This window comes from Podarcis pityusensis, assembly GCF_964106645.2.
Source record: "Podarcis pityusensis genome assembly, chromosome: 11".
In the NCBI taxonomy this organism is placed as follows: domain Eukaryota; kingdom Metazoa; phylum Chordata; class Lepidosauria; order Squamata; family Lacertidae; genus Podarcis; species Podarcis pityusensis.
This window is the reverse complement of record NC_138036.1, coordinates 31,177,613-31,203,898: the sequence shown is the minus strand read 5'-3', so window position 1 is coordinate 31,203,898 and position 26,286 is coordinate 31,177,613. Positions and strand designations below refer to the sequence as shown.

The window sequence follows — 26,286 nt, the reverse complement described above, 5'->3', positions numbered from 1 at the left end:
GTCCAAAAATGTTAGAAACTTTCTCAGAAATGCAAAGAAACACTTAGGTGGACCTTAGCTATTCAGCTGTTTCATCAACTGAATAATACATTGGCAAATGTCTCCCCAACTTAAACTGATGTGGTCACTGTGGCAGAAAACGGAATCCCTTTAAGATGCAAGGTTCCAAAGCTTTGTAGGGCTTCTAGATTAAAATCAACACTTCTTGGTCCATAATCAAATCATGGATTATAGCAACTTTAATACATTAATTAACTTAATTACATTTGTTAATTAAAGTAATTAAGCTTGCATTAAACAGCACAAAGCAAATAATTGATTCTCAGCTAGCCGATAGGCCGAGTTCCTGAAGCCACTAGATCTGATTCTGTATATGATAGGGCTCGTTTTTGTTCCATGTTTCTGCATAGGTTTATACTTACTTACTTATTTTCTTCATCTCTTATTTGGTTTTCTTTCCTGTTATAATGTACTGTATAAAGAAGGTGGTAGTTTATGGCTTAGGAACAGAAAGCTATTTCACTCTGCTCTGTTGATAGCCTACTGTGGTGCTGCTGTTCTGTTTTGCTCACCTTAAGGAAGTAGCCAGGATAAAAGAAACGGGCTCCTCCCGTACAGGAACACATTCCAAAGGATTATACTTTTCCCACTTGTTTTTCATTGGCATGGATACCTGGGCCATACCTAGAATCTATTGCATACAAAAAGCACAGCCATGCTTCCTCTCATGTAGGGTGACTTTGAGACTCTGTCCTGACATAGCGCATATGGAAGGCATTGAGGCATCGCTCCTGACAGCTGTGAGCTACCCACGACTCACTTCCATGAAGTCTGGAAGAACTTCACCTTGGTATTGGACATTGGATCATATTGTCCCATACTCTCTTGGAGAGGCGAGCCATTGCCATAGCTGCCTTGCCAATATGCTTGTCTAGCTCAGTGTCAATGGAGAGGTTGCTGGTTGTGGTGGAACCCAAGTAGACAAAATTGTCTACCACCTCAAGCATGTGACTGCCAATGCTGATGCATGGAGTGCTAGTGATGTACAGTGGTACCTCGGGTTAAGAACTTAATTCGTTCCGGAGGTCCGTTCTTAACCTGAAACTGTTCTTAATCTGAAGCACCACTTTAGCTAATGGGGCCTCCCGCTGCCGCCGCGCCGCCGGAGCACAATTTCTCTTCTCATCCTGAAGCAAAGTTCTTAACCCGAGGTAATATTCCTGGGTTAGCGGAGTCTGTAACCTGAAGCTTATGTAACCCAAGGTACCACTGTACTGACCCAGGATGTTGGTCTTCGTCAGAGTTGCGGACACTGAGGAAGCTCTGCAGAAGCTCATGAACTGTTTTGCCCAAGCTTGCAAGGAGTTTCAGCCTTAACACCAGCCTGACAAAGAAGGTAAAAAGGTAAAGGACTCCTGGGTGGTTAAGTCCAGTCGAATTTGACTATGGGGTGCGGCACTCATCTCCGCTTTCAGGCCGAGGGAACCGGCGTTTGTCCGCAGACAGCTTTTCCGGGTCAGTTGGCCAGCGTGACTAAACCGCTTCTGGTGCAATGGAACACTGTGACGGAAGCCAGAGCGCACAAAAATGCTGTTTACCTTCCCGTCGCAGCGGCATCAATTTATCTCCTCTCGCTGTTATGTTTTTGAACTGCTAGGTTGGCAGGAACTGGGACAAATCAACCTGAGCTCACCCCATTGTGTGGATTTGAGCAAAGACTTAACATCCTGGGTCAGGACATCACCAGCACTCCACTCATCAGTTTTCATATTCAATCAGCAATTTCACTTTAGGTTTCTTTATGTAGGCTAAGACACAGTTACTATTCCTTCTCCCTGACTAGGACAAGCTTTAAACTCTCACCTGTGTAAGATACCTGCACCACTCCCAGTTTTTCTCTAACTAGAAATAATACCCACTTGTGAGGGTAGGTAAACACAGTTTTGCGGAGAAAGCAGGCACTGGAGTGCAGTGGCTGAATTTAGGCTCTCAAATTTCAGTGGCGCCCTGTGTGACACTAAAATTCAGTTCTTCCTTGCATCTTGCACTCCATTCTCCAGCACTGCTGTGGCACCCCCTGCAATGTGGTGCCCAGTGCAGCCATATGGGTCACACTACCCTAAAACCACCTCTGTGGAGTGGGAAGGGTTCAAGCTCCCCATATCCATTCAAGCTCCCCATTTCCTAAACCCTAAATTATTATTTCCTCCTAAATGTTCTTGGATCTCAGCATTATCTGCTACTGAGAGCCATGTGATGGTACCTGTGTCAGGTCTGTGTTGCCACTAAGAGTGCGGTAAGATTAAAGCAAAGCATGGTATTTATTGGTGTGAAAGGAGATATTAATCCCACCCCTCCAGCTGGGTCTATTCTCCCTGAAAATGGGAATAATGCAATCTTGCAATGCAGTCACAGCCAAGACCTCAGATGCAGACCTTTAAATATTTCTAGAACCAATAAGACCTAACCCTCGCTTCCATAGTAAACCATTTGCTAATTGCCCCCTTAGTCATTTAAATTTATTTTCATCCTGCAACCTATGGACTGTGTTTGCTTTAATTCATGCTATCTTCTTCCATAATGCAGTTCAGGAAGCTTGTTCTCTAAGGACCTTTGTATTACAGCTGTGGCTTTCTTGGGAATCGTGATGAGCTCAGCAACGTCTGCCTTTAATGTTCAAAACAATCATTGAGCAATAAAAATTAGGGCTCTTTTTGCAATTATTGATTTTGTACTAAGATGACTATCTCCCCTTCCCCTTGAAACTCATAAAATTTCAAATAGAAGCTTAAGTTGTTCCGTACTGCTACTCATAGTAGAAGGCTTTGAGGCATATGATGTTTGTTTTGTATGTGTTTAGCACAAAAAGAAGAGCATTGACCAGACAATCTTTCAATCTAAGATTATGATAGATTAAGAAATGTTGACACTTCCATTCAGATTTTCCTTTGTGAAATTTAAGAGCGTTTTAATGGCTTACTGATTACAAATTGGTGCTGCTGTATTAAGATTGATATGGAATGTTTCATTAACCATATATCAGAAGAGTCTCTTACTTTCACTTTCTTGTAGGCTGGTTTAACTTCTTAAATTAGTCATGTAAAATGTCTGCCCATGGAAATCAGTATCACACAGATTTTCCAAAGTTGTAACCATAAACCAGACCTAACATATCTAAGCTCTGGGTTACAGAAAGCATTGCAGTTGCCACATAATGCATCTGCGTGGAGCTTCACCTCTGATCTATTTTAAAAGGTCTTTCCATGAGCTCTGAATATGATACTTGAAATGGCCTAAAGAGGACCACTTTGGGAGGTATTGTTGAGGCACATTCAAAACAGTTTTTAGTTCATATTTCTTGATCAGGGTATGCATGATTGCATTGCAGCCTATTTTGCAAGCTTTGGTATCGAAATTTCTTTAAGGAACCCACTATAATGCATTCAATGAGTGTTTGAAATACGTTGTACGCCAAAAGATAGCATTCAGTTTTGCCTGTGCTTTTTCTTGTCATACCACTTTAGTTGGCAAGAGTTGCAGAATTTAATGATTGAATTGCTAATTAGTAGACAAATTTTCAACTTGAAAAATAAACAAGCATTGTACAACCTGAGCTTGTAGTCCTGCCCCGCCCCATTTTTGTTTAACCTTGGAGGGGGGGAAGAAATGCTTTATGCCAGCCTAATCACATTTAGTTTCTTATGTTCTTGGAATTTCACTGCACACTTTCTTAAGCTGGACATTATGTCAAAAACTTGGAAATGTAATTCGCAATGTTCTTCTACATACAGGGTGCAAAAGTGACATCCAGTGGCCAGTTATATTAATTAGAATAAGTTGTATTCCATAGGGCAGATTTCAGCAATTCATTAATAAAATGAAAGTAAATCTCCTTAAGTTTTATGCTCATAGGATTGTGCTGTCAGATGTCTTTGCATTGCTTCAGTCTCATACAATTACAAAATGTTCTGTTCAGATGAAGACTTTAGAAATTAAATCTAACAGGAGGCATAATAATTTTTGTAGTGGATCCCTGCTTGTTCTTCATCAGGAGCTTTATTTCCTATTTGCTCAGTTTGAAGGATGTCTAAAGGTAGCTAATTTCACCCTCTGTTTCACTTAGGAAACCTAATTTCTTTTGTTTGTTTCAAAAATTAACATCTTTTTTCGCCAAGAAGCATGGGAAAAATATTGATCTGTTTGTAAGTTAATCTTATTTTAAAGCTTTTGGTAAACTTTCAACATCATAAGGTTATATTTACAACATTATTACCAATAGAACAGAATACCCCACAAATACAGCACTGAAGTGTAGAAATGTTCATTCTGACAGAATTTCAATTTTTACACATAGTGAAACTGCTTTACAATGGCTGTGGAAGACAGTGGAGACAAAGGGAGGGTTCATTTTCTCCCTTCCACCTGCCTATCCATGCAGCGTGTTAATTTTCCCCATCCTAGTTCTTGCTTTACCAAAATTCAGCATGATCCAAGTTCAGTTGGATCACTGGCTCTTTTAAATTAGCCTAAAAGTAGCCACAATGGCTCGTGAGGTAGACCAGGGCCATAATGCTTGGGGGACACAAAAGGCTACACCCCCCAAAGCTATTTTATGCCACAGAAGGGAGCAGGGAAAAGACTGGTACCACATGGGTACCAAGCTCATATTGCAGCTGCTTTTAAGCAAAGAGCAGGATGTAAATAGATCATGTCTGGTTCAATCTGCAATGTTCTTAACTGTGTTTGGGTCTTGCCCATAATGCCATGCCCTGCTTTGAATATTGACTGCTTCGGCTGACCCATGCTTATTCCTTGTTTTGTACAGAAGCTTAATTTTGGGCAGAGTTGTAGTAAAAGCATATACAAACAGATGGTTGAACTGGGCTTCAGTTAAGCTAAATTAGTATTAAGATTTAAAAATCTGTAGCTTATTCCATGTACAAGTGTAAGGCAGCCATTTAGTCAAGGAATTTAAGTTTGAGCTTAACAGTTTCACTTGTGTATTTTGAAAATGAGGGCTAATGATTAAAAATGGAGGAAGCTATGAAAAATGTCATGCAGAGAATTCCTTTCTGCCTTGCCACACTGTGGTCAAAGTAGTATTTTGGTTTTATGCCTATTGTGCAATGACAAAGGTTTATTTTCCCTTTGTTCTTTTCAGAGCGCTGCAGCAGCTCCCAGTCCAGTGCTAGGAAACATTCCCCCAGGAGATGGCATGCCAGTAGGTCCTGTACCACCCGGTTTTTTTCAGGTATTCAGACAAATTATGAATTTTAGGACTTAGAAATGGGTCGGTAGCATTATTTGGCACTGCCAGAAAAGAGTATCACTTCAAATTCTGTATAAAATGCATCGTATTTAAGAACAATAGCGGGTGGGATGGGAATTAGGACAGGTTCAGTGATGAATAAAAGGCAAGCTTTAAGCTGTTTTATGTCAGGAGTTGGAAATTGTGAAACAGTGCAGTAATATTCACTGTTACAGAATATTAGATGTGCAATAGTTCCTTAGTCTAATTATGTAATAGGGGAGGTATTTTCTACACTCCCCTAAGGAACTGGTTACTTAATAGTGTCTTCTAATTAGAATCCATCTAACTGAAATAGCATTATTCTTATACATTGCAGGTTAGCAGTGTTTTGGAAGAACAGTAAAATAATGCAAATTCAAACTAGCAGTTTGAAGTTCAGAAACTCTAGGAAGCTGTTTCTACTCTTTAACAGGTAGCTATGTAAATCTGTGTATAGGTGTGTTTTTGGTCTGCTCTCATATCAGCAGTCCTGCTACTAATTAGTTACGTTAAGATTAGTGAGAAAAACATTAGGTTAGGAAGCAAGTTACAGAAAGCTTCTTCTCTGAAAGAGAGACTAGAAAACCAAGTTAATGGGATTGTACTGCCTTCATTGACTGTTTCTGACTTCAGGCATAGAGCACAATAATAATTCAGGGTACACCATAATATATATTATGTTCTATTGTATAAGTCGGAGAGAGGTGTTGGTTTACTTATTGTAACAGTCTGATGAGCACAGAGAGAAGTGCCACTAACATATATTGAGGAAGAGTCTGCTGATTGGCCTGTAGCCTTTTCAAGCAGAGATGGAGTTGTGAAACTGCCCACAACTGTGGTGTACTGTTCCCAGGCTAGAGAAAAATGATTGAACAAATTTTAAAAATTTTAAAAATAGTATTTTCTATTAAAACATCAATTCTGGTAAATGCCATCTCTTTTCTAAAAGTGAAAACAACGAAAATGCCGCCACTGGAGTGGGCTGAATCTGTGTGCTTTATTAGATGTTTCAAGTGGACAGATTATCAGGGAACTATAAAAACTAGATCTTATATATCCATTTGAAAACATTCAGTGATAGACTATTTTTTAAAGATCAAAAATTAATATAAAGACAAGTTTGGACGACTATGCAGGTTTTCTAAAAATTGTCTAATTATCATAAGTAAAACTGCAGTACTCTGGAAAGAACTTGTGTTATTTGGACCCATGTCTTTTAAAGGCTTGTCCTCTGTTCTTTTTCCACCTGTGTCTACCCTTTGGGATTTCCTTTCTGTGTGATGCTTCAGATCCTTGATAATACCATCCAGTTCATTTAGCCACAACCTATGACCCTTGAGGTTTTTTACTGAAGCAAAAGGATTAATTCCATCCTTGTATAAAAACTGTAGTGATTTGAAGATTATATTGTCCATTTGAGAGCAATTCTTTTGTCTCTCCACTCTTCCGCATTTGGTAACACAGACCAGTGAAATTGTTGGTCACTTACCCAGGAGTAAAGAGACCTACTCTGGGCTTATTCTTCGGAATTACATTGCAACAAAGAACAAGGCTAACATAGAAGGGAGCTTTTCTCTATTAGATACACATTGTTGAAATTTAACACCAGGAGGTTATGTTTCTACCAGTGCAATTTGTATGAGATAGATGGCAAGGATTATAGTTTTGAGGTTTCTGCTGCCTTTTTGGTGACTTTTTTCAGTGTCTCAGTGGTGTTGTTTGAGTATGCTTATAAAATTGTGTTGTTGATTGTGGTTGATGGCCTTTTTGGATAATAGAGTTAATCTTTATATTGGTTATGATATTTTTACTTAAAATTGCACTGTTGCGTGGATTTTAGCATTGTTTAATTATATTTATATATTTTGATGATTTCAATTCTTTAAAAAGTGTTTTATGGGAGTTATTCAACTAGATATATAGCATTTTAATTTTTTAGTAATGCCCATGCCACTCAAAATGCACGAGGCCTAATAAAACCACTTTTTTCAGTGCACCTCGTAGGCGTCTTTCTTTGTTGCTTTGGTGTTAATACCTCCCTCCTCCTTTCCTTATTATTTTTAAATGATCTGATTTTAAAAGCGAATTGGAATTTAATTCAAACATATTGAAGGCTATACTTAAATGCTTTCGAAATTGAATCATCACTACTTTTTTCCATTGAAAAAAGTATCTTACCTTAGGTAAGGCGTCATAACTAAATGCAATGCAGAACATGGGTCTGGTTCACACATCACACTCAACCATGATTTGGCATAATGTACAAGAGTAGGAATGACTGGTGGTGAACCTTGGGTTCACCAGCCCTCTCGTCTTCTCTTCCTCGTTTGTTTTAAACTTAACATAGTTAATAATAACCATAATTTATTGGTCCATGAAAAGCCATAGATGAGCAAAAACAGAGCTTCCGAAATTCTTCTGGCCATAATAATAATAATAATAATAATAATTTATTATTTATACCCCGCCCATCTGGCTGGGTTTCCCCAGCCACTCTGGGCGGCTTCCAAAAGAATATTAAAATACAATGATACATCAAACATTAAAAGCTTCCCTAAACAGGGCTGCCTTCAGATGTCTTCTAAAAGTCTGGTAGTTGTTGTTCTCTTTGACATCTGGTGGGAGGGTGTTCCACAGGGAGGGCGCCACTACCGAGAAGGCCCTCTGCCTGGTTCCCTGTAACTTGGCTTCTCGTAGTGAGGGAACCGCCAGAAGGCCCTCGGTGCTGGACCTCAGTGTCCGGGTAGAACGATGGAGGTGGAGACGCTCCTTCAGGTATACTGGACCGACAGTATGTGGGTAGACAATGGGATGGAGACCATACAAACTGGATGTTTACTATTGCTTGTTCCTGCTTGTGTTGTGTCACATTAAAACATTCAGTGTGGTGTGGGTACATGAATGCAGCCATGGTAGTAGTACTAGACATGGCACAAGGGTTTCAGACAGGAGCCTTTCCTGGAAGATGCTGGGGACTGAAGCAATGACCTTCTGCATGCAAACCCATTTGCTCTACCTCAGGCTGTGATATTTTGCTAGAACATTGTCACTCCCTAATGTACCGTAGTTTAACCCTTTTCATTGAACACAGAATTGTTCTAGCGCTGTTCAGTCCTTAGCTGCAGTTAATGAGCTAGCATGACAGACACACCAGTCTCCCTTTCCCACACATATAAAATAATGAGCGGCATAGGTCCTCTATGCAGACAATATACACAACAACAATAATAAAGCTGTAGTCACACTTAAAGGACTTAATGGAACTGTTCCAAATTGTCTTAGGGAAATCTTCTCTCCTGCCACCCAGAACAAAATTGGAACTGTTTTCACATTAGGTTTGACTCACTGTCTAAACACAGTTCTACAAAGTTCTATCACTGCTAGTGGTGCAACAATAAAACGGCTAGCACACAAATCCAAATTGGGATTCCTGCATTTCAGGGGGTTGATGATCCTTGGGTTCCCTTCCAACTTTACGATTCTGTGATTTGATCTGCATATTTCAAGGCTTCCGGTTCCACTCTGCCTTAATGGCGGCAGACCCCACGACAGCGGGAGATCATTGGTGAAGGAAAAACAAGGATGATTGAGGGTGATTATCCTTGAAAATTTTCCCCAGGGACAGAGGAGAATGGGGTTCACTCGCAGTTCATCTCAGTATCTGGCTCTCACTCTGGCATGAAATGCAGGGGGCAGGGAGTCGCTGTGTGCAGATGTACTTTGCCTGCTGAAAACCCTCCAACACCACCATTAAGAAGCAGAGGTTCTCCTGTTAATTAGAGCTTAATTGGACTAAAGTACAGGTGTGTGCTAGAAGAGATGAGCTCACAAACTACAGAACAAAACCAACTGCGAGGACTTTAAGTTCTGAACTTGATAAGACTTCATTCGTTGCAAAAGACATGGAGGGGGGAGCCTACGATTTCTTTATTTAAAGTTTTTTTCTCTACATTTATGATTTGGCAACCCTCCTCTGAGTGTTAGTTCAAATTATATTTGTACACACGAGGATGGAAGAAATTGGATTATAGATATGGACTATAACATTAAACAGAACTGTGTGTGTAGGAAAAAGGGAGGGAAACACTATTTTGCAAAAGGTTTACAATGGAAACTTAGAGCTGACTCTTCCCCATCCTTTATTATTTATGGAGTGAACTGAATAACACTAAGAGGACTTGGAATTTAATTTAATTGGTAGTATAATTGCTTATATAACTTCAGATGGAAGGAAAGATGAAAGGAGTCTGTGAACTTGTCAAGGAACTGATAAGGTTCATTACTGAGTGATCGGCAGTTTGACAGACCACTCTTCTTCCAAGGCTGAGAGGGAAAATGGTAAAAACAGGTTATTTATTGGGACAGAGTGATTTTTGCAGCTGTTGTTAAAGTTGCAAAACAACGAAGCATAGGACAGAGCAATGGAGAAATTTCTGGAACAACAATGGGATATCAGCTCTGCCCAAGGCATGATGGATAACAGCAACAACTGGGGGAAAGAAAGACATAACATCTTACAAGGACAGGAAGAAACACCACGGACAGAATAATTGCCACACACAGGAAGAACAAGGATTGAGTTTGAGTTCCTCACTTGTAGTTTTATAAATCATTTAATATGTCAACACGAGTAGAAGTTATTAATATCTCAGTTGTTATATAAGGGATTATTATTCTGACTGGAATGTAATGGAAATTATTAAGATTTTGGAACGCAGAAATCAAGCAAATAATTAAGCCATCAGTTCTAGCATGGGGGGGGGCACTTTATCTAAATTATATAATTTGATATGTGAACGATTGGTATTTATAATTGTATTATAAATTGGTATTGTTATATTGAGACTATTACTGGATTGTAATTGAAAACTAATAAAAATTATTATTAAAAAAATAATCTGTATGTTTCAAGACACTGATAATATCTGAAAACAAATTAATCTAAAGGGGCATTGCCATATTACAGGGATCTATTGTCTAAATAAGTTTAACTTTTCTTTCCTTAATATATTGATCGATATAACAGTTAAGACTATAAAATTATGCACTCATTCTGCTTGGGGAAACTGTAATAGACAACTGTGATGGGACGATGAGCTGCTTGTGTGTAAAATCCTAGTCCCTCAGAGTTTGGTCAAGTTTGCAAACCTCTGTCTGTAACGGAGCCCCTTAAACATGGCTCCGTCAGTCGCTGGCAGATTCCGACAGTGGTTGCTTTCGGAATCGCTTCCAACATAAAAGCTCCTTAACGGAAACACGTCTTCTGGACTCTCTGCGTGACAGTTTCCGGCGAGGAGTGGGTGTCCCTACAGGAGGTCCTGAAACCTCCCCACTGTTTTCGCTGGAAGTGTCTCTGAGCCATCCCTCCAGCTCCCTTTCCCTCAGCCCAGCTCCTCTCCCCCTACTGGTTCCCTCTTCAGCTGCTGAGTCTCTCCCAACCTGTGTGAGCCCTTTCACTTCCCTTCCTTCCGATGGCAGTTCCCTGACATCCACCTCCCCTCCAGGGCCCCCTTCATCCCCTCTCGCCCCCTCCTCTACGGGCGGTGAGGAGGCAAAACCCCGGAATGAACTTCCTTCATCTTCCGATGTCCCGAACACTTCTCTCCACCTGTTGCGGTTCCTGGTCTCGAAGTACTCCTCCTCCTCAGAGTCCATCTCCCCTTCCCCTTCCGATTCCGAGAATCCTTCCAACTCCTCCTCCTCATCGGTGGTCCCAAAGTATTCCCTCCGGAACCTCTCCACAGGCTGAGGTTTCCTTGGGAACCTTTGATGGAACGTTTCTATCAATACCTCGTCATTGATATCTTCTGCCATTACCCAAGTGTTTTCTGACTCCGGTTCTCCTTCCCACGCTACCAAATACTCCACCTGATCCCCTTTCCATCTGGCGTCGAGGATTTCTGCCACATGGCTGCTGCATTCCCTTTCTTCTATGACCGGTCCCCGAGTGGCCATCCCTTCTCGTCCCCCCTCATACGGTGACAGTAACGACCTGTGAAATACTGGGTGCAGTTTCATGTGGTTGGGTAACCGGAGCCTGAAAGCCACTGGGTTGACCTGTTGAATGACCTCAAAGGGACCCAATCTCCTGGGTCTTAATTTCTTACAACCTCCTTTGAACGGCAACCCTTGGGTTGACAGCCACACCCTATCTCCCACCCTTATGGTTTCACCTTCCCTTCGGTTCTTGTCTGCCTGCCTCTTGTATTCTTCCTTCGCCCTTTCTAAGTTGAGTTGGAGCTGACGATGGATTGCTTCCATTTCTTCTACAAAATGCTCGGCTGCCGGGACACCCCATCTCTCCCCTTCTCCCCCTGGGAAAGCCCTGGGATGACACCCATAATTAGCCAAGAAGGGGCTCATCCCTGTGGACACATTCTCGGCATTGTTGTAGGCAAATTCCGCCAGCGCCAACTTTTCTACCCAGTCATTCTCTCTGTCATTGACATAACACCTCAGGTATTGCTGGAGGACCCCGTTTGCTCTTTCCGCCTGCCCGTTGGTTTCAGGGTGCCGGGCAGTCGAAAAGTTGACCTCCACCTGCAGTAAGCTCATGAGCTTCCTCCAGAACCTGGAAGTAAATTGTTTTCCTCGGTCTGAGACCACCCTCAATGGCACCCCGTGCAACCTAAAAATGTGTTCTACAAATAACTTCGCTGTCTCTTCCGCCGTGACTGCATGCGAGCAGGCTACAAAGTGGCACATCTTTGTTAGTAGGTCTACCACCACCATGATGGCTGTTTTCCCCTTGGACTTCGGCAGATCAGTCATAAAATCTATCGACACTGCCTCCCAAGGTCGTTCTGGGGTTGGTAAGGGTTCTAATAGCCCCGCCGGTGCCCGCCTCTCCCCTTTGGCTCGCTGGCATTGCTCACACCCTCTTACATACTCCCGTACATCTTCCCTCACCTTAGGCCACCAAAATTCCCTGGTGACCAACCACATGGTTTTGTGTTGTCCAAAATGCCCCGCCGTGGGGCTGTCGTGCAACTGCTTGAGTACCCTCCCCCTTAAGTCTCCTTCAGGGATATACAGTGCCCCTTTGTAATACAAAGCTCCATTTCTTTCCTCGAAACCCCCTGGTTCCTCTCCCTCACCCCTAAGACCTCTGAGCTTATTCTGGGCGTATTCATCATTCTCTGTTTCCTCTACCAGTTCTCTTTGTCCCACCAATGCCGCCCCACACACCCAGCGGTCCTCTGGAATGACATGTCTCTCTTCGGGTGCTCCCTCCCCCTCCAAATATTCAGGTTTGCGTGAGAGAGCGTCCGCCCTAATGTTCTCTGGGCCTGGCACGTAACAAATCTCAAAGTTAAATTTGGAGAACTCCTGGGCCCATCTCACTTGCCGTTGGTTGAGCACTCGTGTCGTCCTCCAATACTCTAGGTTCTTGTGGTCAGTGCACACTTGCACCTTATGTTGTGCGCCAATTAGCAGGTGCCTCCATCTCCGGAACGCCTCATGAATGGCTAGTAGTTCTCGGTCATACACCGTGTAGTTCCTCTCGGATTTGTTCAGCTTTCGCGAAAAAAAGGCACACGGTCTCCACTCTGACTCCTCCTTCCCTGGCTGCAGAAGCACCGCCCCAATAGCTCTGTCTGATGCGTCAGTTTCCACTCTCATCGGTTTTTGTAAATCCACATGCAGGAGTTGTTGTTCCGAGGCGAAGGCCCTTTTTAGTTCCTCAAATGCTCGCTCCGCCTCCTCAGTCCAAACGAACTTCTTCTTACTGCTGAGACAGTCCGTAATGGGCGCCGTCAGGTGGGCAAAGTTTCGGATGAACTTACGATAGAAGTTCCCAAATCCTAGGAACCTCTGCACATCCTTCCTTGTTTTGGGTGTTTTCCATTCCAGCACCGCCTGGACCTTGCCGGGATCCATGGCCAATCCCTTGTCTGACAGGCGATACCCCAGGAATTCCACCTCCTTGGTATGAAACTGACACTTCTCCAGTTTCACCCACAGCTGGTTGGCTTGCAGCCTGCTCAACACTTCTCTGACGTCTCTCACATGCTGCTCCTCATTCTCAGAATACACCAACACGTCGTCTAAGAAGGCCACACAATTCTTGTAAAGCAAAGGCCCCAGGACGTGGTTCATAAACGATTGAAAGCACGCGGAGCCTCCTTGTAGGCCGAAGGGCATAACTAAATATTCAAATGCCCCCAAAGGGGTGAACATGGTGGTTTTCCATTCATCCCCCTTCCTTATTCGTATCAGGTTGTACGCCCCCCTTAGGTCCAGTTTAGTAAAAATCTTTCCCTTCCTGACCCTTGTCAAAATGTCGTCAATCCTGGGCATAGGGAAAGCCACTGGTTCTGACACTGCATTTAAGGCCCTGAAGTCACACACAAGCCTCGGCTTGTTCGTGTTTTTTTTATCCACAAAAAACACTGGGCTGCCCCCCACCGCCCTGGACTCTCTGATGAACCCTCTCTTCAGGTTCTTGTCAATGAACTCTCTTAGCTCCTGCATCTCTCTGTCTGACATGGCGTACAGCTTGCCTACAGGGAGCTGTGCCCCAGGGAGTAAATTGATTTGACAGTCAAAGGGTCTATGCGGGGGTAATTGGTCAGCTTCCCTTTCGCTGAAGACGTCGCGGAGATCTGCGTATTGTCGTGGTACCTTCACGTTCTCCGTTACTTCAGTCCCTGCTAGGGTGGCTTGGGCCCCTGCCAAACCCTTTCCCTCTTTGCAGTGTTCCAAGCAATGTGCTGAACCAAAAGAAACCACTCTCTGATGCCAGCCCACCAGCGGATCATGTAACGCTAGCCAGCTCATCCCCAATATAATGGGAGCTCCTCCCAAGGTGGCCACATTAAACGCTATCAGTTCGGTGTGCCTTGCCACCTTCATTATCATTGGGACGGTCTGCAAGCTGACTTCTCCTCCCAACAGCTCCCTGCCATCGATCGTGGTCACCTGCAGGGGGTTGCTTAAAGGGATCGTCTGTATCTGGTGTTCAGCTGCAAACTCTTTGCTCATGAAATTGCAGGAGCTGCCTGAGTCCAACAGCGCCTTTATCTTTAGAGGGTGTCCGTTTGGCAGCTCTAGCGCCACTTCTATCACTAGGGCGGGTTTAGGAGGTTCTGGCGTGGGCACTTTCACTGCTCTTTGGCCTGGCTGCTGTGCCCCGACGGTGGCAGCCAGGCGTTGGCTTTTACTTGCTTCGGTATTTCTTCCTCTCTTCCCTCCACAGCTCCTACCATCCCTTGCCATTCCTTCCTCTGGGGGCAGACTCTGGCAAAGTGACCTGGCTGTTGGCAGAGATAGCATTTCCGGGCGCCTTTTCCCTCCTTCTTTCCCCCCTCACTGGGCTTTGAAACTGCGCGCGCGCGCGCTGTTCCGATTTCCATCGGCTCTGCCGGCGGGAAAGTTGGCTCTGGAATGTCTGGAATGCGGAACTCCTTCCAACGTTCCCCCTTCCCTTCCCGCCTCTCCAATGCTCTCGCCTCCTGGCGCGCTCCTATGGTCAGCGCTGATTTGGTCAGCTGGTCCATAGACTCCGCCCTGGGCGCCCGGGAAAGTTCGTCTTTCACAGCCGAAGAAAGCCCTTCTTCAAAGAGCATTTGAATGGGTTCCGCCGATAGATCCCACCCCAATTTATGGATCAACATGGTGAACTCAGTCCAGTACTCACGGACAGATCGGCTCCCCTGTTTGCAAGCCATTAACTGTCTGCGGACCACTCCCTGTGCAATATCGCTGGAAAACATCAGATCCATGGCGCGAAAGAACTTCATCGTGTCCTTTAGGACGTCACTATTCGCTGCCATCAGGGGTCTAACCCAGTCTCTCGCCCCCTTTTCAAGATGCCCAATCACGAAAGCCACTCGTGATTCCTCGTCAGGGAATTCATCAAACTGCAGATTGAGGGCATATTGCATCTCTGTCCGAAAGCCATGATAGTCTTTGGGCTCCCCCCCAAACTTCTGCACCAATCCTGGTACCTTTCTGACGAGCTGGGTGTCTTTCCCCTTTTTGTCTGCATCCTGAGCCCTCCTCTCCTCAAGCCTCGCCGTCTGCAGCGCTAGCTGGACCTCCAACACCCGGTACCTTTCTTCCAGGCTTGGACCCGCTCCAGCTCCTGCTTCTCCGGTTCCGGCTGGGTTGCTCATGATGCCTTCTCCTGCACAAGCTGCTCACGAAGACTGTCGGAATGCTGTGATGGGACGATGAGCTGCTTGTGTGTAAAATCCTAGTCCCTCAGAGTTTGGTCAAGTTTGCAAACCTCTGTCTGTAACGGAGCCCCTTAAACATGGCTCCGTCAGTCGCTGGCAGATTCCGACAGTGGTTGCTTTCGGAATCGCTTCCAACATAAAAGCTCCTTAACGGAAACACGTCTTCTGGACTCTCTGCGTGACAGTTTCCGGCGAGGAGTGGGTGTCCCTACAGGAGGTCCTGAAACCTCCCCACTGTTTTCGCTGGAAGTGTCTCTGAGCCATCCCTCCAGCTCCCTTTCCCTCAGCCCAGCTCCTCTCCCCCTACTGGTTCCCTCTTCAGCTGCTGAGTCTCTCCCAACCTGTGTGAGCCCTTTCACTTCCCTTCCTTCCGATGGCAGTTCCCTGACAACAACAAAAGAAAAGAAAAAGTTTTCACCAAAAAATACCAACTTTGAAGAAACTGGTAGATGCCAGTGGCACTGAAAGGTACATAAAAGAACAGATGGGCTATATAAAGCTGAGTAAAGTATCGGTCATCAGGAAGGTGCAATGGGTCTCTTATGATAGTCAATTTTAATAATAGGCTAGTTCAAAAACAATGTTTCCAGCGTAGTTAAAGGGGAGATGTCACCATGTATTTTATTTTAATGTATTTTTAATCTCCTGTTGGAAGCTGCCCAGAGTGGCCGGGGAAACCCAGCCAGATGGGCAGGGTATAAGTAAATAATAATAATAATAATAATAATAATAATAATAATAATAATCAGAAATTATTGTGAGCTCCCTGACTGACAAAAGGCAATACCTCATGATTTTTTTTGGAATAGAAAGTAGTTTTCAGAAATGTATTCCAGGGAACCCTAGGATTCCTTAGAAGTTTGATAAGAAGGTGGACAAACTTTTTGCAGTGGCAGCTAGCTCACAGTTATCAACCTTCCTTGGTGATGTGTTGCTGCAGAAGTGTTGGATGTTCTTTAAACTTCCCTCTCAGTTTGCACAGGTCTCACCGGTGCTGTCTGTACTGTGCCCTAAATTGTAGGTGTATAGCAGAAATCTTGGCAGCATCTTAGGTTTCTGTGGCACACATTCTCATCAGGTTTCTGCATACAGAGCTAATTTTGAGTGCAGTTTGAAATTTCCACAAACATATGCAAAGAAAATAGCTATTCCGCATGTGGATTCCTATTTCACATAACTAGCTGTGCTCATTGCTTTGTGTATTGCTTGCATATTTGCATACAGAGCTGTACAAGTGACCTTTGAATCATGACACCCAACTGTTGGACAGAATTGGCCAAATACTTTTAGACTGCATATCCTTAATTGCTATTATTTTTTATTACTAACTTGAAGTGTTAGGCACTTAACAGACTCTCCTAACCACTTACTGCAATTTCCATGTTCTTTACTTTCTTGAATAGTAAGACATACTAGGTTTATTTCTGAAAGAAGTTATTGAAGACTCACTATGTGACTATAATGACAACTATATAGGTAGCAAAGAACAAGCAGCCACACACATAGTGCTGGCTTTAAAGTAGTGATAGCATTCATCTACCTTTTCCCTCCCACATAAAGATCACATAACCAAGAAGGTTGCTTCTTACCAACCAGTAGCAGGAAGATTTTTTCCTGTGTGCAGGATCCCTGCCACCTTAATACACAAGAGCATAAACTCATGGAAAACGGGAGTGAGACTGTTCCATTGAGAACCTTCGTGTTGCATTCCACTGCATTTATAAGAAAGGGGAAAGTAGAGGAAGAAATGAGCTGGAATGAGCCGCAGGAGAAGCGAGACATCTGGGGCCATCATTTTTAGAGATGCTGAGCTTGCACAAGTAGTTCATAGTTCTGATGCTCAAAACATGAGGGGAAAAGAATCATTGAAGGAAACATTTTCAGGCATTAGGGATTGCAGTCTCCTGCTGTATGTGCTGTTGGCTTTGAGTCTAGGACGTTATGAACTAGTATGTGTGGGGAATTCATGCTGGGGCGAAAATACTGAAACCGATTTCCATGTTTGTTTTTTGTGGCTGCTACAAAAAAGCCATTTCCTGTTCTAGTACCTCTGCCATTTTTGCCATAAGGGGCAGCCTGTGCCAATGTGTGAATGCTACACTTTGGACCATAGGATGCAGTACAGAATCTAAATATAATTCTTCACAGCAGGCACCACCAAAACAGAAGCTTTCAGTTGTGGCTAATATGTAATATGTGAATGAGCATCAAATGTAATCAGTATGTGATATTGCCACATGGCTGCCCTAGCCAGTGGTTCTATATTTAGTGCTTTCCTGGAGCTTCCAAGCCTCATGTTGACAGGTATGTGCTGAAGGGCAGGGGCCAGGAATATTGGCAGCTTCCACACCACATGGTGCAAACTGCTTAAATTTCACCTGTGGAAGGGAATCTTGTAGTTTTACTAACCACATTGTATATGCTTAGCAGTATAAGGCCTGTTTCATGGGTTATTCAATAGCTTTGGGTTATAATTCTAAACACTGTCAGGAGTAAGCCCCATTTAACACAATGGATTTTATTTCTGAGTAGGATTGCTCTGTACGGATTTTTTTTAAAAAGAGAAACAAATAGAAATAAGGCAGAACTGGGCTAAACAAAAACTACTCATAAAGCTATTTATCTCAATTTCAAAACCCATGTCCATTATTTGACTTCGGGGGTGGGGAAGGTCTGTCCTGAAATGCTAGCAGAAGTTCCTTTTGAAATTGGTGTTTGAAATAACTGCAGTGAAATTGTGCCTCATTGCACGGTGTGTGCATGTCTCCCGATTTGCTCTCTTGGTACATGTGGATTTGCTTATGCTTACGACAGGTAGTGATATAACCTCATCATGTGTCAGGAGGCAATGCCACAATGCTTCCAGTATAGAACTTTATTGGTTACATAATAACACATAATGTTATTAATAGAAGTCAATCCTTGTCACAGCGACATTGGAGGCAGCAGCAGCAGCAGGGGCAACGGCTCCTCACTGCTGAGCAAAATTGTCAACTCCTTGCCATTTGAGGAATTTCCTTTAAACAAAGGACTTTCTCAAAAAGAACTCTTGAAAATACCTGTGATACTGCAATATTGATGAGGAACACCACTTGATTCTGAGCATGGAATGGAAATAGTTACAATTAATGAAACCGAAAGATGGCAAATTGGCACCACTAGGTGAAGCACATGGTATAATGACACAACATATCACTTTCAGTGTGGTAGCACCTCAATTGTAGAATATCCTTACCCTGCCTTCTGAGGTGAAACCCACATTATTTACTTTTCTGAGGCAGTGGAACATACCTCTTTCCATTGTCTTTTACAGGGGTTTGATACAATTTAGCTGGCTGGAGGTTAATGGATAGTCTGTCTGCCCTTTGAAGAAGATAGCACAATGTTTTACTCATTGTTGTTATTTTATGTTGTCTCTCTCTGGGACCGTGAATAGATGAAGAGTGGAATAGAAATGGGAATGAATGAATAAAAATGAATAGAAAATACTCCCATGTAATAGCCAGTTGTGCATTCCTTTTAAAGATTTCCAAGAATCAGATTTTAGCCACTTTTTAAATAATAATGATATCTATCTATCTATCTGCCACTTTAAAACAGAATATTGAAAAGGCCAATAGCTTTCCATTTTAGAAAATTTACCTGTTAGTGATTGGGACTGGGTTTAAATAGATTTCATTTGCTCCCAGATGTGTCTGCTGCTGGACAGTGTCTGCCTTCCAAGCATTAGTCCAAATCTGGTGTTAGAGCAGTCATATATTTGTATATGCAATTACTATTGTTCATGTTGTTTGCTGGTAATGCTTATTGCAGTACCTGAGCCTCAAATTCTTGACCTATCTTTATTTGGCCCAACCCTCAGTGATGCATGACCGGAAAATGGATAGGGGAGAAGGCAATATTTATCTGGTGGCAGTTCTTCTGCCTTCTGTGGTGCCTCAACCTGGGGGTGCATTTTGGAGGTACAGGGAGCTGCTACTGGAAGGGAGAACTGAAAAGCTCCTGTACATGAGCTGAACACTGCCTGTGGTGCTCTGGAGCCAGCACATAGATTTCCACCCCTCCTTCCCCAAGTCAAGTCATGCAGAGAATAGAACACAGTTCATATTTAACTCACCAGGGAGATGCTGTAAGGATGTTAACTCTTGAAGCTCTGAGAGAAAGATTTTCTCAGATACTGAGAGGCAGATAACCAGTGGCTAAACTTCTGCTAGTGACTGATGAAAATTAATGTTGGTGTGATAGCTAGAACATATAAGAAATGTGAAAACAGTAATAACTGCATGATTGCTTTGTTATGTGGACAGTTTCTTGGTGTATTTTGGGGCATATTAACAGAATTTAAAATTGCCAAATTATCAGGTGTTGTTACCAGTGCCATTCTTATATGATAGTACAGTGATGAGAAAATTTGTTGATGGCTAGTTTCAAAGTCACATTTTATATGCTGTTCTTATGTAAAAGCTTGTGGAAATGAGTATATGAAGTATATAAGATTATCTTGCCATCTAGTGGCTACTGTATTCCCTGCATTTTCACTTAACGGTTGGTTGGTATTGGGACTGAAGTATAGTTTATCTAGTTTATAGTCATAGTGTATGTAAGATACAATTACATGTTAAGGAAGGATTTCAAAACACCATAAAGTCAATGTGAGATTTTCTATTTTTCTATGGCATATTGAGTACAGTAAGTTACAATAGCCCTATTGCCACATTGTTGTTGATACAAATTACTAAATGCAAGACTTACTACCAGTTCAATTTTCTTTCTGAATAGAATATATTAATAAAATAATCTTAAATATTAATGAGTGGCTTTAAAATGATTAGCTTTTCTTCAGATTCTAGTCTACAAAGGATCTTGAAGTTGCATGTATTGTAAGTTACCTTGTGCTAATGATATTAATAGCTTTTGCAACTTACATATAGAATGTGGAATTATTTCAGAAAAGAGATATTTGTCTATCTTGAATGCTGTCCTCTTCAGAGTCAGCAAAGGATAGGTTCCTGGTATTTCCTATGTGGTTCACGCATAGAGACCCTCGCATCCGCATTTGTCTCAGTGACCAGAGTTCTTTCCTTCAACTCCATACCTGGGAAGTTCTGGAAAGCTTGTGAAAACATATTGTGATTCTCTCCTCATTTTGGTGACAGAATGAAGTGTCCTGAAGTTATGGAACCCAATTGTTGCAGGAGACAAACTAACATTATACAGTTTTCAAATGCTGCTGTTCCCATTTGCTGGGGTTTATTGAATAATTAAAAAAAAAACAACCAAAAAAAACCAGCAGATTACTTGAAGGCAAGATATCATTTTCCTGAAACAATTCTTTTTATCATCTGGAAAGGCACTTGTTTCCCCTTTGCATTAATCAGCATGTCTCTGATAATCCAGTTTTGACTCATTCTCTTTGACTATTGAAAAAAATCAGTGGTATGAATCTCAGGTGTTGTGTTCTGCCCTGTGGAGAATGGGAAGGTGGTGTTTGAACCATTATGAGTAAAATTATATGGAGATCTTGAAGAGATGCTGTTATACTTTTTAGACAGGGAGATGACATAAGATCATATTAAGAAGTTCACAAAGTATTTGTGTGGTATGGGTTAAAACATGGCATACAATTCCCCCCCCCCCCCCAAGATTATTGTGGCAGACAAATTATACAAGTGCTCTGTAACTTGATTCACAGGCCAATCTTAGGAGACTTTGGGGTTTTGCATTTGTTTGCTGTATGAATTAGTGTGAGAAGACCTGAAATTCATAAAAACCATGTTGGGAATATTTTGGGAAGAAGTACTTCTGAATAGTCCTTGCTGTAAGAAAGAGTTGTCTTTATTTTCATCTAAATATATATTGTGGCAGAGCTGGATTCCTTTAAAACGAGCTATGTATATGGACAGTAGTGGATTGCCAGACCTTTCATGGCCAGCAAAGGCATGCGGGAGAAAAAATTGCATAGTGATTGTAGGACAATTCAATTCATAGTGAATTCATCCATGTTTGGCACTTTCTTGAAGCTACATTCTCTTTTAGGTTTACTACCCCTTAGGAAACACAAACTAATAAATTCCTAGATTGTTTTATTCATTCATCCTGCTGTGTTCCAAAGTTAACAGTACATAAAAATATAGGCCAACACTCAAATGAGCCATTTATTAGTTCCCCGCTGTACATGAACTTGTTACAATGCATAACAGATTATTATGTGCCGCTGGAACCACAGCCACTTTCCCATTTCACACTTTCCTTCACACTTCACCTTCAAAGGTACGCTCTTCCATTGTCTCCAAGAAAGACGGATGCCAACTAATAATTTACCATGATGTGCAAACAAGCTCACTGTCTATTAGGGGTGCATTTTAATGAAGTACCGTACATGTGTGCAGATATAAAATACAACATAGAATCTTAGTATCATAGAATCATAGAGTTGGAAGAGACCACAAGGGCCATCAAGTCCAACCCCCTGCCAAGCAGGAAACACCATCAGAGCACTCCTGACATATGGTTGTCAAGCCTCTGCTTAAAGACCTCCAAAGAAGGAGACTCCACCACACTCCTTGGCAGCAAATTCCACTGTCGAACAGCTCTTACTGTCAGGAAGTTCTTCCTAATGTTTAGGTGGAATCTTCTTTCTTGTAGTTTGGATCCATTGCTCCGTGTCCACTTCTCTGGAGCAGCAGAAAACAACCTTTCTCCCTCCTCTATGTGACATCCTTTTATATATTTGAACATGGCTATCATATCACCCCTTAACCTCCTCTTCTCCAGGCTAAACATGCCCAGCTCCATTAGCCGTTCCTCATAAGGCATCGTTTCCAGGCCTTTGACCATTTTGGTTGCCCTCCTCTGGTCACGTTCCAGTTTGTCAGTGTCCTTCTTGAACTGTGGTGCCCAGAACTGGACACAGTACTCCAGATGAGGTCTGACCAGAGCAGAATACAGTGGCACTATTACTTCCCTTGATCTAGATGCTATACTCCTATTGATGCAGCCCAGAATTTCCATTGGCTTTTTTAGCTGCTGTGTCACACTGTTGGCTCATGTCAAGTTTGTGGTCAACCAAGACTCCTAGATCCTTTTCACATGTACTGCTCTCAAGCCAGGTGTCACCCATCTTGTATTTGTGCCTCTCATTTTTTTTGCCCAAGTGCAATACTTTACATTTCTCCCTGTTAAAATTCATCTTGTTTGTTTTTGCCCAGTTCTCTAATCTGTCAAGGTCGTTTTGAAGTGTGATCCTGTCCTCTGGGGTGTTAGCCACCCCTCCCAATTTGGTGTCATCTGCAACATAAACTAAGCCAAATTTCTGAATAACACAAAAATAGCTCTAGTGTTAGCAGATGTCCCCACTGGTGTCAGTGTTGGGGGCAGACCCACGTGCACAAGTGGTGGTCCTTCTTTGGCTTGTACAAAATTCACACTGATCAGTTCTACTTCATTTATCAGTATAATTGAATAAAGTAAAGACTTGTATTGATGACAGGCTGATTTTCTGAAGCTTATGGAGGATAAGTGGTGCTGGTGGTGTTTAAATTGGCCTTAACATGCTGTTCTATGCTCCATTGTTTTACTTAGAAAGTTCTGTAGCGAATATAGTTGCATCAAACAATTTTAGCTTGTTTCTATGTGCTTTCAAAACAGATAATTATTTAAATTGGGCAAATGTATATAATATAATTTTCAGTTTAGAAGCAAAGCATAAATGTTCTTGTGGATTTGCATTGTATTCTTGTTGGATTTTTCCTAGTAAAGGAATCCTGTTATGATACATAAACTATTAATTTAAGCATCAGTATATAAATGCAGCCTCTTATGTACAATTTCCTTTTAAGGTTTTAGTAACAAGAACCACAGGAGTTCAGTTTTCTAGTTTCAGAATTTAGGAACAAAGACATATTCTGAAACCAGCTTTTTCATAGAAGTGGTCCTGCTGGTTATGGGATTACTCATGGACTTTCTATTTTGCAATCGCGAGTGTGATTCGTGTTGTTATAGTATATTGTACCTTTTCAACATAGACTAGCCAGTTCTCAGACACTCAGGAGACATCTAGTGTAAAAGAACAGAATACATCGATTTCATGGAGATAACTTCAGAAAAACTAAAAACATGTTTATATAATGTACCTAATCCAGAGTCATCTTGCATAAGCAATGGTTCGCTCCTTGATGTGAACATTGTGTGCTCCTTCCAGAATGTTCATGTGACATTCTTATTAGCAGGAAAGTCTGTTGCCACAGGAGTGCTCTATGTTCTTTTGTACATACTTTTTGTTTGGATTAGAGACTACTGTGTAATATACAAATGGTGCACATTTTTGGCACTGCAAACTGGGTAGAGAGAAGGAGAAAAATATTCTTACAAATTACGTTTAGGGCTAGGACCAGATTTCTTGGGGAAGGGGCAGTTGCTGTGGGGTTGACAGTTCCCTCTTACCCAAGCACAGGATAGAGCCCAGCCTCTATGTGCTTTCTCTGCCTCCACTGCTTTTGTGGTGGTAGTAACACCACTCTGTTGCCTGCTATGTTTTAGCAGTGGATGGAAGATGGCACTTTTAACAGGATCTAAGCTATACTCCTTCCTGTGGTTGCCACCTGCCATCTTAAGTTACTGATTACGCAATGTCCCAACCTATAGATTCCTATAGATTTCATTGGTCTGTAGCCCAAAGCATTATATGCCCCAGCTGTGTTTGCCAGTTTTTGAAGACTCACCTCTTTACATAGGTGTTCCCTTGATTTCTCAACCTGAGTCCTGCTGTGTTTTAATCACACTGTTTTATTGTGTATTTTAATTAAGAATACGTATATTTTAATGGTAGGTGTGTCTTAGTTTTTATACTTTGCAAATTACTTAGCCTACTTTGGCATGTTGTTTAATATGGCAGACAGTCACCATGGATGGGAGGCAAGCTAGGCTCTTGTTCAGAAGTGGAACAGCTGCCCATTACTAGAAAAAGCATTGGGGGAAAGAGGTAAATGGCATCATGGCTGGGCCAGTGAGGGGCCATTGGACTGTGCCCAACCTGGCTGACTGCTAGTGCCAGGCCCAAGTAAGCTGAAAAAAATCAAGCAGTGTAAAAGATAGCTATAGGTACTATTCAGAGCGCAAATGATAGTGTAATGCAATTGAAGTCCTGTCAGTATGGTTGTGACCTGCACACTCACAGGTATCTCTTGTATTGTTTGATCTCTTGGCTTTGATTTAAACCTTTTCCTCCTCTCTGTTCCTAGCCACTGCAATTTACTACAGCATTTTTGCTTTACCTTCTGTTACTAAGATACCCAAGGCAGCAATTACAATTTACTATTTTACTATCATCATAACATAGTAAAAAAATTGCATTTTTTGGTAATTAGATATAATTTATTTTTACTTATTTCTTATGACCCCTGCTTTAGCAGTAACATTAGCGAAGAAGATGACATCCACACTGTCAGTGTCTGTAATATCTAACATCCTGTTCAGTATTATTTTTGGAATCACGTTTTCACAATTTCTTGAACCGTCATCAGTCAAAAAATTGAGAAGAGCATATTTTCCAAAAATCCACACCAAAGAAGACATTCTCCTCCCCTGTAGTAGTGTTCACAGAATTGTTAAAGCAAATTTGCATCCTATAATAAAATCTTGGAATTAATTTTTCGTGGCCCCCTGCTGCAGCCGTGTGTTTTGAAGAAGAGTGTCATAAGTAAAACTAATTTCTTATTGTTAATGAGTGAGCTAAAAGCCCATATATGTTATACTAGAAAACTTTCAATCCCTGCTGTAGAGTTAGTACTATCAGAGTAGTACAAGCCTTACAAATTGAATGCTCACCCTGCTTTTTCTCACATCTGGCCAGCACTGGTGAGATGTAGTCCTTATCCTTCTACTTCCTTTCCTTTAAGCTATTCTATCGTGGAAAATGTACAAGTATTTCCCCCACACAAATAGCTCAGTCAGTAGAGCATGAGACTGTTAATCTCAGGGGCATGGTTTGAGCCCCACATTAGGTTAAAGATTCCTGCATTGGAGGGGGTTGGGCTAGATGACCCTGGTGGTCCCTTCCAACTCTACAATCCTAGGATTCATTTGTGTAGAGCTGTGCGTCTTGACTTCTGTCCTCCTTCTTTGATCACAGTTTTCAGAGTCCTGTTGTAGGCAGCTTGATTGCTCTTGTGACATTTGTAACTTCCTGCTGCCTGTTGTTGTTTTACTAATCTTGGGTTTGTATGTCAGCCTCCCAAAGCTCTGTTGCTTCTGCCAAACACTACCTGAAAGTCAGTTTTTAAATATAGGAAACTGTTTTCTGTTTTCTATAGGTTCTGGTGCTAAATGTTTTGTGGTGGTGGTGGTGTGTGTGTGTGTGTGATAGAATAACATTGTGTTTTGCAACTAGACTTCATATAGATGTTAGTTCATCCCATGGGATATTTGAGTAAAAAAATGAGGTTGGTACAGTTGCAATTCTTTTTGTATTGCTTTTTTTGCAGGGTTAACACTTGAACTTCAAAATGAAGCTAATAGTTTTTATAAAACTTTTTTATTTATTATGCACAGTATGGCAAATTGGTTTAAATTCTGCATTGTATTAATTTGGTTAAGGGTAATTTACAGGTACCTAAATTAACAAAACAAGTGTTCAGATTAAAATAATAATAATCTTCCTCCCCATCCCACATCTTACTGACTTTTCACATGCTTGGATTAAACTTTTTTCTCTGTTATGAAGCACATACAGTAGATTTGATAAGTAAACAAAAGTTTTTGCCTTCAGCCAGTGAAATTCTATATTTTTGCATCTAGCATCACTGTTCAATTTCTACA

At 42.0% G+C, this 26,286-nt stretch overlaps 2 protein-coding genes across 10 annotated transcripts in view; both read left to right on the top strand.

Moving 5' to 3' along the window:
• The window catches only part of ACOT12 (acyl-CoA thioesterase 12), a 182,306-nt gene that overhangs the window by 80,236 nt on the left and 75,784 nt on the right, over positions 1 to 26,286 (top strand). The window lies entirely within an intron of this gene.
• SSBP2 (single stranded DNA binding protein 2) overlaps positions 1 to 26,286 on the top strand; it is a 119,167-nt gene that overhangs the window by 68,719 nt on the left and 24,162 nt on the right. For 6 of the 9 annotated variants that reach the window (XM_080972979.1, XM_080972980.1, XM_080972981.1 and 3 more), the window contains exon 5: positions 5,162 to 5,251. The exons of the other annotated variants lie outside the window; for them this stretch is intronic. In XM_080972979.1, coding sequence (XP_080829105.1) covers positions 5,162 to 5,251 — 90 coding nt within the window. The remainder of the gene's footprint in view (positions 1 to 5,161; positions 5,252 to 26,286) is intronic. 9 annotated transcript variants of the gene reach the window in all.